Below are 15,025 nucleotides of genomic sequence, written 5' to 3'. Positions count from 1 at the left end.
AGCGGTTACTGGAGCCCATAGACATCTACAACGTATATAATAAATAAACACAACGGACCTGTATCCTGAGCATCAGCTTCCTGTTGTGGAGTTCGATCTGCTTTCTCCGCTGCTCGCTCTGCTTGAGCCTGTTGACCTCGTCTCGCAGGCACTTGATGTAGTCGACGCTGCTCTTGAGTATGGTCCCCTTGTTCGGCCTCACGTCCCGGATCACTTCGTAGAAGGGGTCATTCGTTTTCGGCAGCAGCGTACCAAGCTCCTTTATCCGGTCATTTATATTGAATCTCCGACGGCGCTCGACTTGAAAAGAGGGGAGTACATTCGTTTGTCGCTCTAGCCACCGATTTTGGGTAGGCTGTTAGGAATAGAGTTAATTACTAGAATTACTACTGCAAAGATGCCTCAATGAGGGTCTCCGCGCTTTAATTTTTGTGGGACCTTTTCCTACCTATGCTGATAGCCTTGAGAGGCTATAAACGCTCACGGGCTCAAGTCGGAGTGTTGCTAACACTGATCCTAGCAAGAGCAGTGCTTCGCAGAATCTACCACCGGATCGGAAACGCGACCCACTGAGAAGATCCGGCGAGAAACTCAGTGGGCTGTGTCTATGGGTTAATTTGCTCATCGAGCCCTTCGTTGCAAGCGACGGGTTTGACAAGGACTGTGACCGGTGCTCGTGGTGCCTAAAAGCACCGTTAATGGATCGGGAGGGTCCGTAATGACGTGCTTTGGGCGACGTCGACTGCTAACCATTCGGTCTACAGGATCGGGTATGTAAAGGGGGCCCTGATAAAGTATATTTACACATTTGCATTTTACTCAATAATCGTTTACAAAACAATAATCATTTTCCAACACTGATGCTGGAGCTGCAATGTAACACATTGGCAGCTCCTCCGACAGACATAGGTCGTTAACCTGACGTGTCAGCTAATTTTAAGTAGCGATCCATTGCGTGCAAAGCATTAATTTTAACTACCGTAGATTGGGGGGAATTTACAATGCTACAATGCTTTTGTGGTATTAAAATTATATGAATTGAAAAGGACTTTTATATACATAATGTGTATGATTATGAACTAATTTAATTTAGTCATCAGATCTTTGTAACTGACTAAAGATATTGAAAAGCAAATTACCTAAAGGTACCTACCTAACAACTAAACAGTGCCAGCCCTATCGAAAAACTCTATTGTCCCCATACGTGACCCGATTCACTCCAAAAGCCAAGGTGGATCAGGTCAAGCTAGTTTTTTAAGTTTTTGTGTATATTTTTCAATGAACTATGAATAATAATGCATCATATATGAAATTTTTAATCTTCGAAACCGTTTTAATCTCAATTTTATTGCTATAACCCTAAGAGAAACCGCTGAAAATTTGTGTTGGAATTGGAAAGCATCCCGATTCCGTCCAATCTCCTGTAATAATAAAACTCACTCATGTTGTGATTGTCTTTTTTCTGTCTGTCTTTAGCGAGCGCGTGCATGTCCGCATCGGAGAGCATCGCGCAGTCCCCTGCCACGGAACTGGCGGCCGAGGGGGGGCCCGACGATGACAGGGGTCCGGCGCCGCTGTCCAGGGATAGTATGTCTTCTAGGAACTCGTCAGCCTGTAGGAAGTGGATAATAGTTAGGTAGTGAAAGCTACTACTGGCCGCTGTGAGGCTTTGATCTCGATCAGGACACCGCACATGTGATTTTAAGTATCACCTAAGCTCATGAGAGTTAAGGAGTGCCACTGCTTTCATTGATATGGTTAGGAGAGGCATTCATGTGACATTCGATGACAGTCAAAGGATTAACAATTGTTACCGATAAACTGCGACCTAGCACGCTGCGAACAGACCCCCCCCCCTCCTCCGCCCTCATCTCGCCCCTGCCCTGCGTGGCAGGGAGCTTCTGCCCGGGTAGCGGGGTTTGCCCCGAGGCCCATCCCATGCCCCCCCGTAAGAGGATACGACGACCCGCATTCACGAACGAAGGAATAAAGTCGTGTTAAAAAAAACTAAGCCCGCAAAACGCGGCATTTGTGTACATTTAAATTATAAGTAAGTGTATTTCATATGTGTAATATTCATCATATTTTCATCCAAAAAACTCAAAATGGAACATGATAAGATAATAAAGATTATTTATAGTCAGTCAGTGTCAGGATATTACCATGTTAAGACATTGAGTAATCATTCTCGTAGGCATGAGATAACCTATCTTAGGAGTAAGGTAGGACAACAAAAATGGAATAGCTTGCTCAGTAAAATATTATTTTCAGTTTCATTATTTTCATTTCATAATTTCATATCAAATTCTCTTAATATGAACTAAAGGATGTGACATCCGGTGCTTTCGTATAGAGCAAGGATGAAAAACCAAGCAAGCCAAGCTTTTTTAAAATTGAATTTATTTTATCGACTTTTTCCCATAAATTCCTTTTTCTGTTATTTTCTTGTTTGTTTTTAATAAAGAAATAAAGTTTCGTATTTTTTTTATTAAATTGGTGGACTAGCTCACAGCCCACCTGGTGTTAAGTGGTTACTGGAGCCCATAGACATCTACAACATAAATGCGCCACCCACGTTGAGATATAAGTTCTAAGATCTCAGTATAGTTACAACGGCTGCCCTACCCTTCAGACCGAAACGCATTACTGCTTCACGGCAGAAATAGGTAAGGCGGTGGTACCTACCCGCGCGGACTCACAAGAGGTCCTACCACCAGTAGAATCGTCCATGAAACACGTTTACGATTGCATCTAACAGCTCCGAACCATTCTCGGACTGAGCGTACTGACCTCCGAGTTATTAGTGCCGACAGAGCACATTCCTGGGCTGAGCAAACTCGAAGACGGTCGGTCTGGCGATGCCGGTGGTTTGGCACCGAGCTCAGGCGCTGACTGCGTGGGCGGACCACGTGTCGTCGCCACCTAGAGACATCGCAACAACAATTATACGTCTGCGTGTTAAAACAAAACACTCCTTCGAAAAATTATCCGATGAAAAATCATCTTTTTATTGCTTAGATGGGCGGACGAGGCTACAGTCCACCTGGTTTTGAGTTGTCACTGGAGTCCATAGACATCTACAACGTCAATGCCACCTTGAGATATGAGTTGTAAGGTCTCAGTATAGTTACAACGGCTGCCCCACCCTTCAAGCCGAACTGCTTCAGGGCAGAAATAGGCAGGGTGGTGGTACCTACCCGTGCGGACTCACAAGAGGTCCTACCACCATTATCGTCGTCATGTGTTAATGTGAGAGAGTTTACTTTGGTAATCACTTCACACTGGACGTGCAGTGAGGAAGCTCACCGCAATGCAATAATATTTTTTTATTATCTATTTATTATATCTATTATCACTATCATTCTTCATCATCAGACCCCAGTCGTCCACTGCTGGGCATAGCCCTCTCCGAATTTACACCTATGAGCCTGGTCTTCGGCTCCCCTCATCCCTTTCCTGCTGGCCACCCTTCACGAATCACAGCATTACTGGCACTAGGGGCACGCCTATACTACGCTTATCGGTCCGCGGTCCTCACTCAAGAAACCTTTTTATTTATTCGCACATAGTATATGTGTATGGTTTTACGAAAAAATTCCGAAATAATACTCTTTACTGACGAAAAACGTCAACATAAATCAATCAAAATTATGACCAAGCTTGTTATTGTGCTTTTTTTCATGACATTATTATCCACTATTTTTAACCAACATCAAAAAAGGAGGTGTGTTACCTCTAAAATTTTGACTGGGTGAATCGATTTTGATGATTCTTTTTTTATTAGAAAGCTGACACTTCCCGTGTGGTCCCATTTAAATTTAGTCCAGTTCTGATAATGGCATTCATGAGAAAACTATAGAAGTCTTAAATTTGCATTAAGTACGTGCGCGACCAATAGATGAATAACTCAATAACTCAATATCACGCGAACCGATTTCGATGATTATTGTTTTTAGTGTATATTAATCTTTTTTGGAATATCTTTCTTTTTCTATTTGAAGTCGGTTTTTGTTAAAGCATGTCTATTTACAATTATACACAATCCGTTCTGAGTTATAACAAAATATATTTTAATAAATTTGAATTAAAAATAGTGTAAGAAAAAATGATTTTATTGTAAAAAAAAAGCGTGGGGTGCATGGTATCAGTAGTTATAAAATTTTTATGAACAGATATGAGTAGAAGGGTTATTTAGATAATATCCTGAAAAGCACCCCACGCTTTTTTACAATAAAATCATTTTTTCTTACACTATTTTTAATCCAAATTTTTAAAATTTATTTAAATTTTTTAGCTTGATTTTCTAGAAAAGCGTATTTTTTTAAACTACATATTATTTATTTTTCATTTTCTACTTTAATTTCAATTTATTCAATTTCTTTTTTAAATATTGATAAATTAAATTTTAATAATTTTCATCGGTACTTAATAAGTATGACAAATTTCTAGTTAATCCGACGTTTTGAAGGGGGGTCAAAATCATGTTCAAAGATTCCGTTACATACTAACATACATACGTCTGAAGCTAATAAAAGCGTATTAAATAAAACAACCAAACTTCACTGACCTGTGTGTGTGGTTGGAAGGACTCGCTGAGGTACTGTCGTACCTGACTCTTCTGCTTCTGTATCACGTGATACCTGGTGGGGTTCTCCAGAACTGTTCGGACCTGCAAACCGTAAATATACTCTGAAGACCTGATTACCTGATTCTTAAATTAATTTCCAGCTAACCATCAAAAGAAGCATGATATAGAGCGTTTGAAAAGCTGACAAAATGACAGAAAGAACGCAATTTACTATTTATATAACAATTTCGTTAATTAGCAAATGTCTTGCAGCTTTAGACATTTTATTCCACTATGTCACATAAGCATATCGAGAGGTAAAAGTAAATCAGTTAGTTATATATTTCATATTATATGTAAACGGTATATATATGTTTATTGTATGTATATATTTTCTATAATAATGTATTGTCTATAGTACACCGCAAACATACCTGCTATATTTGCATACATGTTTTATATTTTCCAGAATTTCTGTAAGTTAAACGGTTGTCTGGAAGAGATCGCTTTTAGCGATAAGGCCGCCTATTGTACAAATGTATTTGCTTTTTGACTGTTTTTTGAATGTAAATTGTGTTTTGGTGTGAAATAAAGTGTATTCTCTCTCTCTCTCTCTAAAATACTATTTGGTTTAAGCGGCATTTATCTTTGCAATTAAAGGTGCGTTTTATTTGTTATTAGCATCAACAGTTCGATGTTTTTAGTTGAACTTCAATTAAGTTGACTCCATTCAAATGGCTGAAGAAGTTTTATTTTTGTTGTAATTTTTTTTCCAGATTTTAAACTTTAAATGGCACTTCTGTAAAGTAGCAAAAATGTCGCTTAAACCAAATAGCAATGTAAGCAGCGGCTCGGCTTTGCCCCTGGCATTGCTGAAGTCCATGGGCGACGGTAACCACTCACCATCAGGTAGGCCGTGTGCTCGTCTGCCTACAAGGGCAAGAAAAAAGAGTCTTTCACCGATCGATAAGTACAGCATTTACCTGTAGGACTTGTGGCGGTAATTCGACGTGTGGCGTAATCCTAGGCACCTCCGTCGGCGAGGACTTCTTTTTATGCTCTTCATTGTCTTTGGATTGTCCAGCTTGTTGGTTCTGAAAATCGTATGATATATATTTTAGTTTGCTCTCCGACCTTAAGTCGTCGTGGCCTAAAGGATAAGACGTACGGTGCATTTGCATGTAGCGATGCATCGGTGTTCGAATCCCGCCGGCAGGTACGAATTTTTTCAATGAAATACGTACTTAACAAATGTTCATGATTGACTCTCACAGCGAAGGAATAACATCGTGTAATAAAAATCAAACCTGCAAAATTATAATTTGCGTAATTTGCGTAGGTACCATCACCCTGCCTATTTCTGCTGTGAAGCAGTAATGCGTTTCGGGTTGAAGGGCGAGGCAGCCTTTGTAGTGTTAAAAGTGAGACCTTACAACTTATGTCTCAAGGTGGGTGGCGGCATTTACGTTGTAGATGTCTATGGGCTCCGGTAGCCACTTAAAGCCAGGTGGGCTGTGAGCTCGTCCACCCATCTAAGCAATAAAAAAATAAGCCTTATGCACACCCGGAAACTCCGAAAGCAATTTTGACTTAATTGCAATCAATTTATGGTTTAAATTCGTTACTCACTTGTGATTCTCTTCGCAGCTGCTCCTGGGCATGTTCTCGCATCAACTGTTGCTTCAGTTGTGTGCGAGATGTAGGCGTCAGGGTCTTAAACGTAGGCGGGCTGGAACAAACGAAAATCAACATTATATTCAACTGCGGAAAGCGGTTCTCCAGGTGCCTAAGACCGGATATACGTCATGTTGGCTTAAGAACTACTTAATGTGCAGAACTCTAATGAACAGGGTGAACATTAATATAATTTATCTATACTAATATTATAAAGCTGAAGAGTTTGTTTGTTTGAACGCGCTAATCTCAGGAACTACTGGTCTGATTTGAAAAATTCTTTCAGCGTCAGATAGGTCATTAATTGAAGAAAGCTATAGGCTATATAACATCACGCTAAGATAAGAAAAAACACCCATAAATAATGTTTCAAATTCTGGGGTTTTTTCCCTTTTGAGAGCTTCCGCTGCGTGCGCTGCGGAAACGGTTAAAGTTTCGCTAAAATAATGTATGACAGAATTGTTCCCCTTCAAAAGATCTAAAAAAAAGTCTGCGACAGCATATGTCTATATGTTAAGGTTGGCTCACTATAACGTTTTTTATGCTAACCAAATTTGTTCTAAAATAAAACATTATTTCTGAAGGTGTTTTTATAAATATGATATTAATCCCTATCCAAATAAATATTCATTACAACATTGAAATACCAAAATCATTTGAAGATAGGCTTTGACAATTATAGATTTTTCTGGATTTCTCCAGGATCCCATCATCAAATCTTGATGATTACAGGATCATTTGGGAAGTCTACCCCATCTAACAAGAAAAAAATTATAATTATCAGAATCGGTTTAAGCATTCTCGATAAATCGGTGAACATACATAGATAAAAAATTATCGAATTAATAACTTCCTCTTTTGAAGTCGGTTAAAAAGCGTGATTTTGGTACCTTAAATACCTCCTTAACATTCTCTAATATTAAAAAATATTTTCACTTTCTACGTAAATGAAGAGGCGGGTAAAATTTAGCGTTATGCCAAAGTAATTATTCCACACGGACGAAGTCGCGGGCAAAAGCTAGTTAAATATAAAAGTTATTATTTTTTTTAATGAATTCGGAACAAATAATAGATTACTCCAAACTAGAACTCCATGTACTATGGAAACCAGAAACAATTTGGCAGAACCAAACAAAGAAATGCATTTAGAATCTAAATAAAATCGACATTCCCAAAAATTATGTATGTACAATAATTAATATACCGTACGACCATATAAATTTTAAAGCACACATTATTAAGAAGCAATATCAATGTTAATATCGAGTACTACAGTCGAAATGTTCAATAGAAGCCGTTCCCACGCAAGATAGTAACCCAAAAATAGTCCATTCAGGTCGCCTAGTAGGGATGGCAGCTGACAGTTACAGGCGAACAATGCTCGATACATATCGGTGACGTGTGTGCGTGCATTTCAATGAGATGGGAAGCTCACCAAAGCGCTGCACGGCACAAGTAAGTCGTCGCGGTATTTTTTTTAGGAAGGTCGTATTACTGGTGGCCCTAAGGCCTTTCCAGTTTCACCAGGATAGGCGGACGAGCAAAAGCTCAGCCAGGAGCGGTGAAATTTGCTAACAACTGTCCGAGCGCCTCCAAAGAAGACCAAGCACCTCAAGAGCATCTTCTTCGTGAAAATGTCTAGGTCATTAGGTTAGGCATGCAAGCGCATTGCACACTTTAACCCACAGACAGAGCCTATTGAATTTCTAGCCGGATATTCTCAATGGGTCGCGTTTCCGATCCGGTGGTAGATTCTGCGGAGCACTGCCCTTGCTAGGGTCAGTGTTAGCAACGTCTTCAGGCTAAAACCCCGTGAGCTCACCTACTCGCTCGGTTAGGCTGGCATAGCCTCTAAAGGCTACCAGATTAGGTAGTAAAGGGAAAATTTTACACTTATTACATTGATGCCTAACGTAAAATATAGTTGTTAACGAAATGATTCCAAGACGCGAAAAATAAAATCGAAAATCGGACTTCAATACCACAATTTCAGGGACTGATTGCTGTCACTAAAGCAATTCAAGCTGCGAAATTCGCTTCTCACGACATCGCAGCTCTGGCAGACGTTTTATCAATTAGCATGCATTCTTTGCTTATTACTAATGTACGTTACCAAAGGGCATAAGTACCATTGCGTTTATAGCGACTTCTTATTGTTGGTATACAATAAATATAAATACATGTAGTATGTATATTTATAAATGTATATAATCCAAGGATTGGTACACCGCGCGTAATTCGTTTCCAAATGATTCTTGTCTGGAAGAGATCGCTCTTAGCGGTAAGACCGCCAATTGTACTTCTTTTTGTATTTAATGTTTCGCAGTTTTTTTTGTTGTACAATAAAGAACCCTCTCTCTCTATCTCTGTCTGTCTGTCTCTCTCTCTCTCCATCTCTCTCTCTCTCTCTCCCTCTCTCCCTATCTCCCTCTCTCTCTCTAAATACATTTTATGACGTTTTCGCTTTGTATCTTTCGCCATCTATTCTACTAAGCCTAAAACTCGAAAATGATTATACGGTATCGGCATCAGTTGTAAAGATCGTTCAAATTGATAACGTTACCAACTGGTATTAATTAGTTTATTTTTATCTATACTAATATTATAAAGAGGAAAGATTTGTTTGTTTGTTTGTATTGAATAGGCTCCGAAACTACTGAACCGAATTGAAAAACTCTTTCACTGTTTGGAAGCTACACTATTCCCGAGTGACATAGGCTATAATCTTTTTTGAAAAAAAAAATTTGGGTTCCTTACTAAAGCTCCAATAATGTAACCCAAGATGTAAAAAAATTACCTAAAATATTCTTTACATCGTGTGCCCTGCGAAAACTATTGATGATAGAATAAAATAATGTACTACGAATTTGTAGAACACATTAAATATTATTTGCAAAAAGTGTCGTGACAGCATATGTCCAACTATTATAGTTATGCTGCAATGAGTGTTCTTTTATTTAAAAGCGGACAGCTAACGAAAAAAAAAAAAAAAAAAAGTTTGTCCGTGAGCTGATCAATCTGTATATAACTATACTATATAACTAATAGCTATTAGAAAATTTCTCTATTTCTATATATTCATACTTAGAATATTTATCTTTAACTATGTTGAAGCTCAATTGATAACCCAAATACTTTAAACTATCTATACTATACTAATATATAACTATAAAGTGGTTTTTACGGATGTTCCGTTATAACTACTGAACCATGCGTCCGATTGACTTGAAACTTTGTATCCATGTAGAAAATACATGTACTTAATGGATAGGATATTTATATGAGTGTTGGACTCGCTAATAATAATGTCAATAAATAATAATGTTAATTTTAAATGCGCATCGAAGCGAGTACGGCTAGTAATCTAATAAAAATAAAAATCTTCAAATATTTCGATGCCACAAACAACAACGTATTTATATGGACAATATTTCCCGATACGCGTTGTAGCCCGCTGTCACTTGAAACCAAACCTTGACCACAGCTATTTCTGGTAAACGAGCCTAAGCTTTTGATTTGTTATATCAATCGAAGTTCAAGTTCACTAATTGCCGGTTAATTGATGCTCAGAAATATCAAAATTACATGAATGGCCTCGACAAATATTTTGCGCGATAATTAATTTTGAACAACGCACGTCTTCTTTTGAAACAAAAGTCGATTGTGACTTGGTAATTTTATTCTTAATATCAAAATAGGTCAATTTAATTTTGAATTAAACAAACAAGAAACTCGAATGTTTGTGGGTTCGTCTTCGTTGGGTTCATGGACTCGATCGAGTTGAAATTTTGTGCAGTTGCTTTTGGCATTTTGCCATTCGAGTGACACGTTCTCGTTTAAGGTAGATAGCCGGAACGTCGCTTCGAGAAATGAACGAAGGCGGTCTGGTTTAGCCATTGAATACTTCATTTGAGGTCTATAAAATCAAAGGCAGCTAAACGCCATAATGTCGTAAAATGGATTAACAATGGCGCTATCTTGTTTAGTTAGTTGAACACGCTTTAGTGCTATCATGTTATAACAAATGCAGCTAAAACTCTAACAAATTCAGTTAAAAAAAAAAATTTTTACTCTGTACTAAGTACTAATAAACGAAGTTTTATCATTTAAAATTCAAATTATTAGTAATATTCTCATTCTTTATAAATCTGCTTTAAAATAAAGAATATCGTGGCTATCCGAACAAAGTTATTTCAGCTTCTCAAACCGGGAGTGTTGCTAACACTGGTCCTAGCAAGAGCAGTACTTCGATGGATCGGGAGGATCCGTAATGACGTGTTTAGGGCCGATTTTTGTAGTTTACCTGAATATTTGATAGACTTGGATGTAGCTGCCTTTAATTTTATAGGCCTCATTTGTTTATTAGCTTTCAATCGAAAAATATAATTAACAATTTTTATAATACAATACGAAATGGTAAGGGAAAATTAGTAATTTGTAGAAAACTTTTAATTCGTTAATAATGGAATACGTTTCATTTTGGCGGGATAAAGTATTGCCTGTGTCAGTTACTCACAAGTTCATTAACTATCGGCCGATCTGTAGATTAATATTTATTATACATAGCAGATATAGCCGGCGTTGCTTGGATCATGTCGCTTGCAATAGAAATCGTATAAGTATCGTACAATATTTGTGCGAAACTACATTCAAATTTTACGCGCGTAATTAGGCTGGGATTTTTCCCTACCTATTCGCTGTTAACCTAAGAGGCCGTTTCAGCTACGCCCGGACGGGTAGGTAAGCTCACGGGCTCAACCTGAGACAATTTGCTAACACTAGCCCTAGCAGGAGCAATGCTTCGCAGAATCTACCTTCGGAAACGCGACCTGCTGAGAACACAAGACAGATTAAACCAAAAATAATTTAGCTATCCATTTAATCATAAAGCGAAACTAAAAAGCAAATGCTTCAAGGGCTCGTAATGTTTGATACAAACAAACTAATAAATTTACCACGCCGTCTTATATTATCTACAGCACGACAAACCGTAATGAGTGACGCGACATGTATCTAAAAGTTCCACTTGACCCCATGACTGTACCAAAACATTTCATCAATTAATATATTATTGGGGACGCGTACGTTCAAAATCGCGAAATGCTACACTTGCCGAATATCAATAAGTTAAAAAATTATAATGTAATAGAGATATCCATGAGTTTCGTTTGCCAATTTCAAGAATAAATCCTTGAAAATATAATAAGAAATTTTCGATTTAAAGTCTTTTTGTTTTGTTTATTCATCAGAGTGAATTCGATAAAGCGAATGAGGAAACAACACTAGTCGATATCAATTGTATCATGAATAACAAAGAAAACAAAAACAAAATGACATCTGTGGTTCACTTGTCTAGTGATTCCAATCTGAGGACTTTTTGGCGGGAACGCGAGGAGTGAAGTTGTGTAATTTGTTTTATTTTGTCTATTTAGTGTTTCTTCGGGTTTAAATGTGTAATAATGGTGGTTTATTAACTGTTTAATATCTGTGAAAGTGCACAAATGTGGGAAAATGAAACAAAGCCGCTGGACGTAACTTCTCGGGATCCTCCAAAAAGTCCACTGAAAAAAATCTCAGTATAGGACAACCATTTACAGAGATTATATTTGATCCCATGTCATCTCATCTCATTTCATTTAATTTCAACACATCTGATTAATGTCTCAAATTAATCATCTTCATTTCATTTTATTCATTTTTCATAAACATAAGAATATAAATTAAAATAAGACATAGCAAACGTCTTAGTTACCAGGTCATAAAATCTCTTAAAAAAATATTTCCAATCTATATTCCTTGCTCGGTACTAACTAATATTTTAATGATTTTATTTCGCACTACTTGTTAGTTTACAGACATATTAACATTTAGCATAAAAGGCTAAGGGTGATTCTTGCTGTTAAGATGATAACCGTAAATTATTGAAAATTTTTTATAATGAAAAATTAGAAATTTGAAACAGTTAAATTTCAAAAAAAATCTAGCATACGAACAATCATGAAGGAACGAGGAGAGTTTGAATTGAAAAAAAATCGCTCACGTAATTGATTGATGGAGCCTAAATATTCTAGCGAGCTTTGTTGAAAGCCCACTTCCGCTGTATGTTGTATGTTTGTCAGCTGATGATAATTAATAAATAACAAAAAAAAAACATTCAAATCTTTAGAAAAACGGCCAACCAATTTGAAAGCGTTGAATGTGGAACCATTGTCTGTTTGTTTGTTGGTTTCGTGTTGAATATTTTTATTGTTTTTTGTCGTGTCGGCTGTCAACTTTTAATGGTTTAAAAACTGACTGTCTACACAGAGATGTTAACGATTTTGCAAAAGTACGCGTTGCCAAATCAAAATCCTAGGCGGGTGCCACAGTAAATGGAACGTCTCAAGCAAACATTTAGAAATACATGTCCTTACGTATGATTTAACAAAAGTTGCACACACCTCAACCGTTCATTGTTAATATGTTTGTGATTTTCATAAACCAGTGTCGTTCGCGTGACAATTGAGTTAACGCGCTACCTCACACGTAAACAGTATATTTGTTGGTGAACTGAGTGGATAATACTATATACCACTTAAGTGAAACTATTAGCTTTGAAAAGTGGCTTCGTTGAGTTTTTTTTTTTTTATTGTTTAGATGGATGGACGAGCTTACAGCCCACCTGATGTTAAGTGGTTACTGGAGCCCGTAGACATCTACAACGTAAATGCGCCACCCACCTTGAGATATAAGTTCTAAGGTCTCAGTATAGTTACAACGGCAACCCCAGCCTTCGAACCGAAACGCATTACTGCTTCACGGCAGAAATAGGCAGGGCGGTGGTACCTACCCGCGCGGACTCACAAGAGGTCCTACCACCAGTATAAAAAGGCCAAAGTTTGATAAGGCACTGCACTGTAAGAAGAATATGGTCTCACCTGTCACTTATCACTGGTAAGTGCTCGAACGAAGATGGTTGCAAATGTAAGCGTCTCAGTAACCATGCGAAGAAGGACTAAATTACTAAAATTATCAAAACGGGTATTTTTCCTCGATTGTTATTACTCTTTATCATATTTAGATAGAACAGTGATAAAAGTGCGTATCACGCGGCGTCTCGACGGCGATTGGATCGCTTCAACTAACGTTACTGATAGGGACAGGAAAGAAATCACTGAGAACTGAAACTAAGAATTTAGCTGCGATAAATTTATTTACTTGTTTCACTTGTGATCATATTTTTTGACAAGAAATAACCGAGATAAATTTTGAGTTCAGGCCTAACAAAATAGTGAAACTGAATCTATAATGTAATAAAGTACACATCAGGACATTTTAATGGTTTAGGTTATCTACTTAAAGACTGCAAAGGTATGGATAAATAATGTACTTTACTCTTAAAATATATTGTAATTTAATTTATTATTTAATATATTATTGTAATTTTAATAGACTATTAGTTAAGTAACAAGTACTGTGAATCGATTCTGTACATTAATCTCTGGGTAACAGATAATTTGTGGAGAATGAGCATCGATATTGTTGCGCCGGTAAGAGTAACGCCATCTACCGCCGAATAGTCGTAGAACGTATATCGAAGGATCTAGTAGCACCTAGAGCGCTCAACAAATACAACGGCATCTATTATCAGGTAGCGGAAACACAATACTCGAAATGTGTGGAATATTTTCGATAATTCTAGAGATGTGGTATCGGCTATAAAAGCGTTGTAGAGATGGCACGCAGTCAGTAATCGGAACTACTCGAAGCGAAACAGCGAACGGATCACCTGAAGCGAAGCGGAAGAAGCGAACTGAGAATTTTAAAGTGTTTGTTGAGTGTTTTAAGGGCGGAAGTTCGGCGATTTCCTCCTGACAAAAAAAAAGTGTTCTAAGTGTTGAATACAGCGTTAACTTGTAATGCGATAGAATTTTATTTATCGCGAACCCCAGCGCGTAACAATATTAATTGACAAATAGGATAAATGTATGGCCTTTTTTCCCAGCACACGAAATGCTACGTGCTGCCTAGAAGCTGATTTTCTGTTAACTCTTCCAAAATATTGATTATACTACAGAGTACGCTACGTTATTACAATTATTTTTCTAAGACTTTAGAAATATAGGATAGGGCCTGATTAGGACCAGATTAACTTAAAGAGGTAAAATGAAGATACACGCTACAGATAAATAAAAAAGACATTTTCCCGCATTCTTGAACAACGTCCCCAAGGGCTCTATTGTCAAAGACTATTTATTATACTTCACAGATTTTGCCAAAACTACACTATAAACAAATAATATTATAGACAAACAATATTAATCTATTCTCAATTTGACCACAGACTTTAAACAATAACAAAAGTTTGACAATAAACAAAGAGTATATATTTATATATGTGTTGTGCCATATACATGGTAGTGTAGTAAAGTAGTGTGTAATGTTTTTTTATTAATGATTTAATGTATTTTTTATACATAATTAAAACAATATTAACCTTCTGGACTCCTTCTCTATATTCTCTATAAGCGTGGGAAATTTCACTCTTCCGTCCGCGCAAATTTCGCGAAAAGGGATACAAAGTTTGTGCTTCAGGTATTAATATATAGATTGAAAACACATCATACAGATGACAGCAGTCGATGACGATGTCCATCAGACTGTAATCAAGCAGGAGACTGTTTAGTTTCGCACCCGGAAACTATTGCCTTCCTGTCATTACGATAATCATTGCTGTGATGTTACGGCATCGTACTATCGTAAACAACTATTTGAAGATCAAGGTTTGAGGTTACGAACGGAAAA

The 15,025-nt window shown here is 37.4% G+C and overlaps 1 protein-coding gene across 4 annotated transcripts in view; it reads right to left on the bottom strand.

Annotated features, from left to right (window-relative positions):
- Mitf (transcription factor Mitf) overlaps window positions 1-15,025 on the bottom strand; it is a 170,110-nt gene that overhangs the window by 7,975 nt on the left and 147,110 nt on the right. For all 4 annotated transcript variants that reach the window (XM_028188294.2, XM_089739546.1, XM_089739545.1 and 1 more), the window contains 6 exons: window positions 6,197-6,296; window positions 5,551-5,661; window positions 4,568-4,669; window positions 2,791-2,922; window positions 1,441-1,612; window positions 59-300 (listed from right to left, as the gene is read on the bottom strand). In XM_028188294.2, coding sequence (XP_028044095.2) covers window positions 59-300; window positions 1,441-1,612; window positions 2,791-2,922; window positions 4,568-4,669; window positions 5,551-5,661; window positions 6,197-6,296 — 859 coding nt within the window. The remainder of the gene's footprint in view (window positions 1-58; window positions 301-1,440; window positions 1,613-2,790; window positions 2,923-4,567; window positions 4,670-5,550; window positions 5,662-6,196; window positions 6,297-15,025) is intronic.

This window comes from Bombyx mandarina, chromosome A1 (assembly GCF_030267445.1).
Source record: "Bombyx mandarina strain Sakado chromosome A1, ASM3026744v2".
NCBI lineage: Eukaryota > Metazoa > Arthropoda > Insecta > Lepidoptera > Bombycidae > Bombyx > Bombyx mandarina.
Note: the sequence above shows the minus strand (reverse complement) of the source record. Positions and strands in the feature narration are given on the sequence as shown.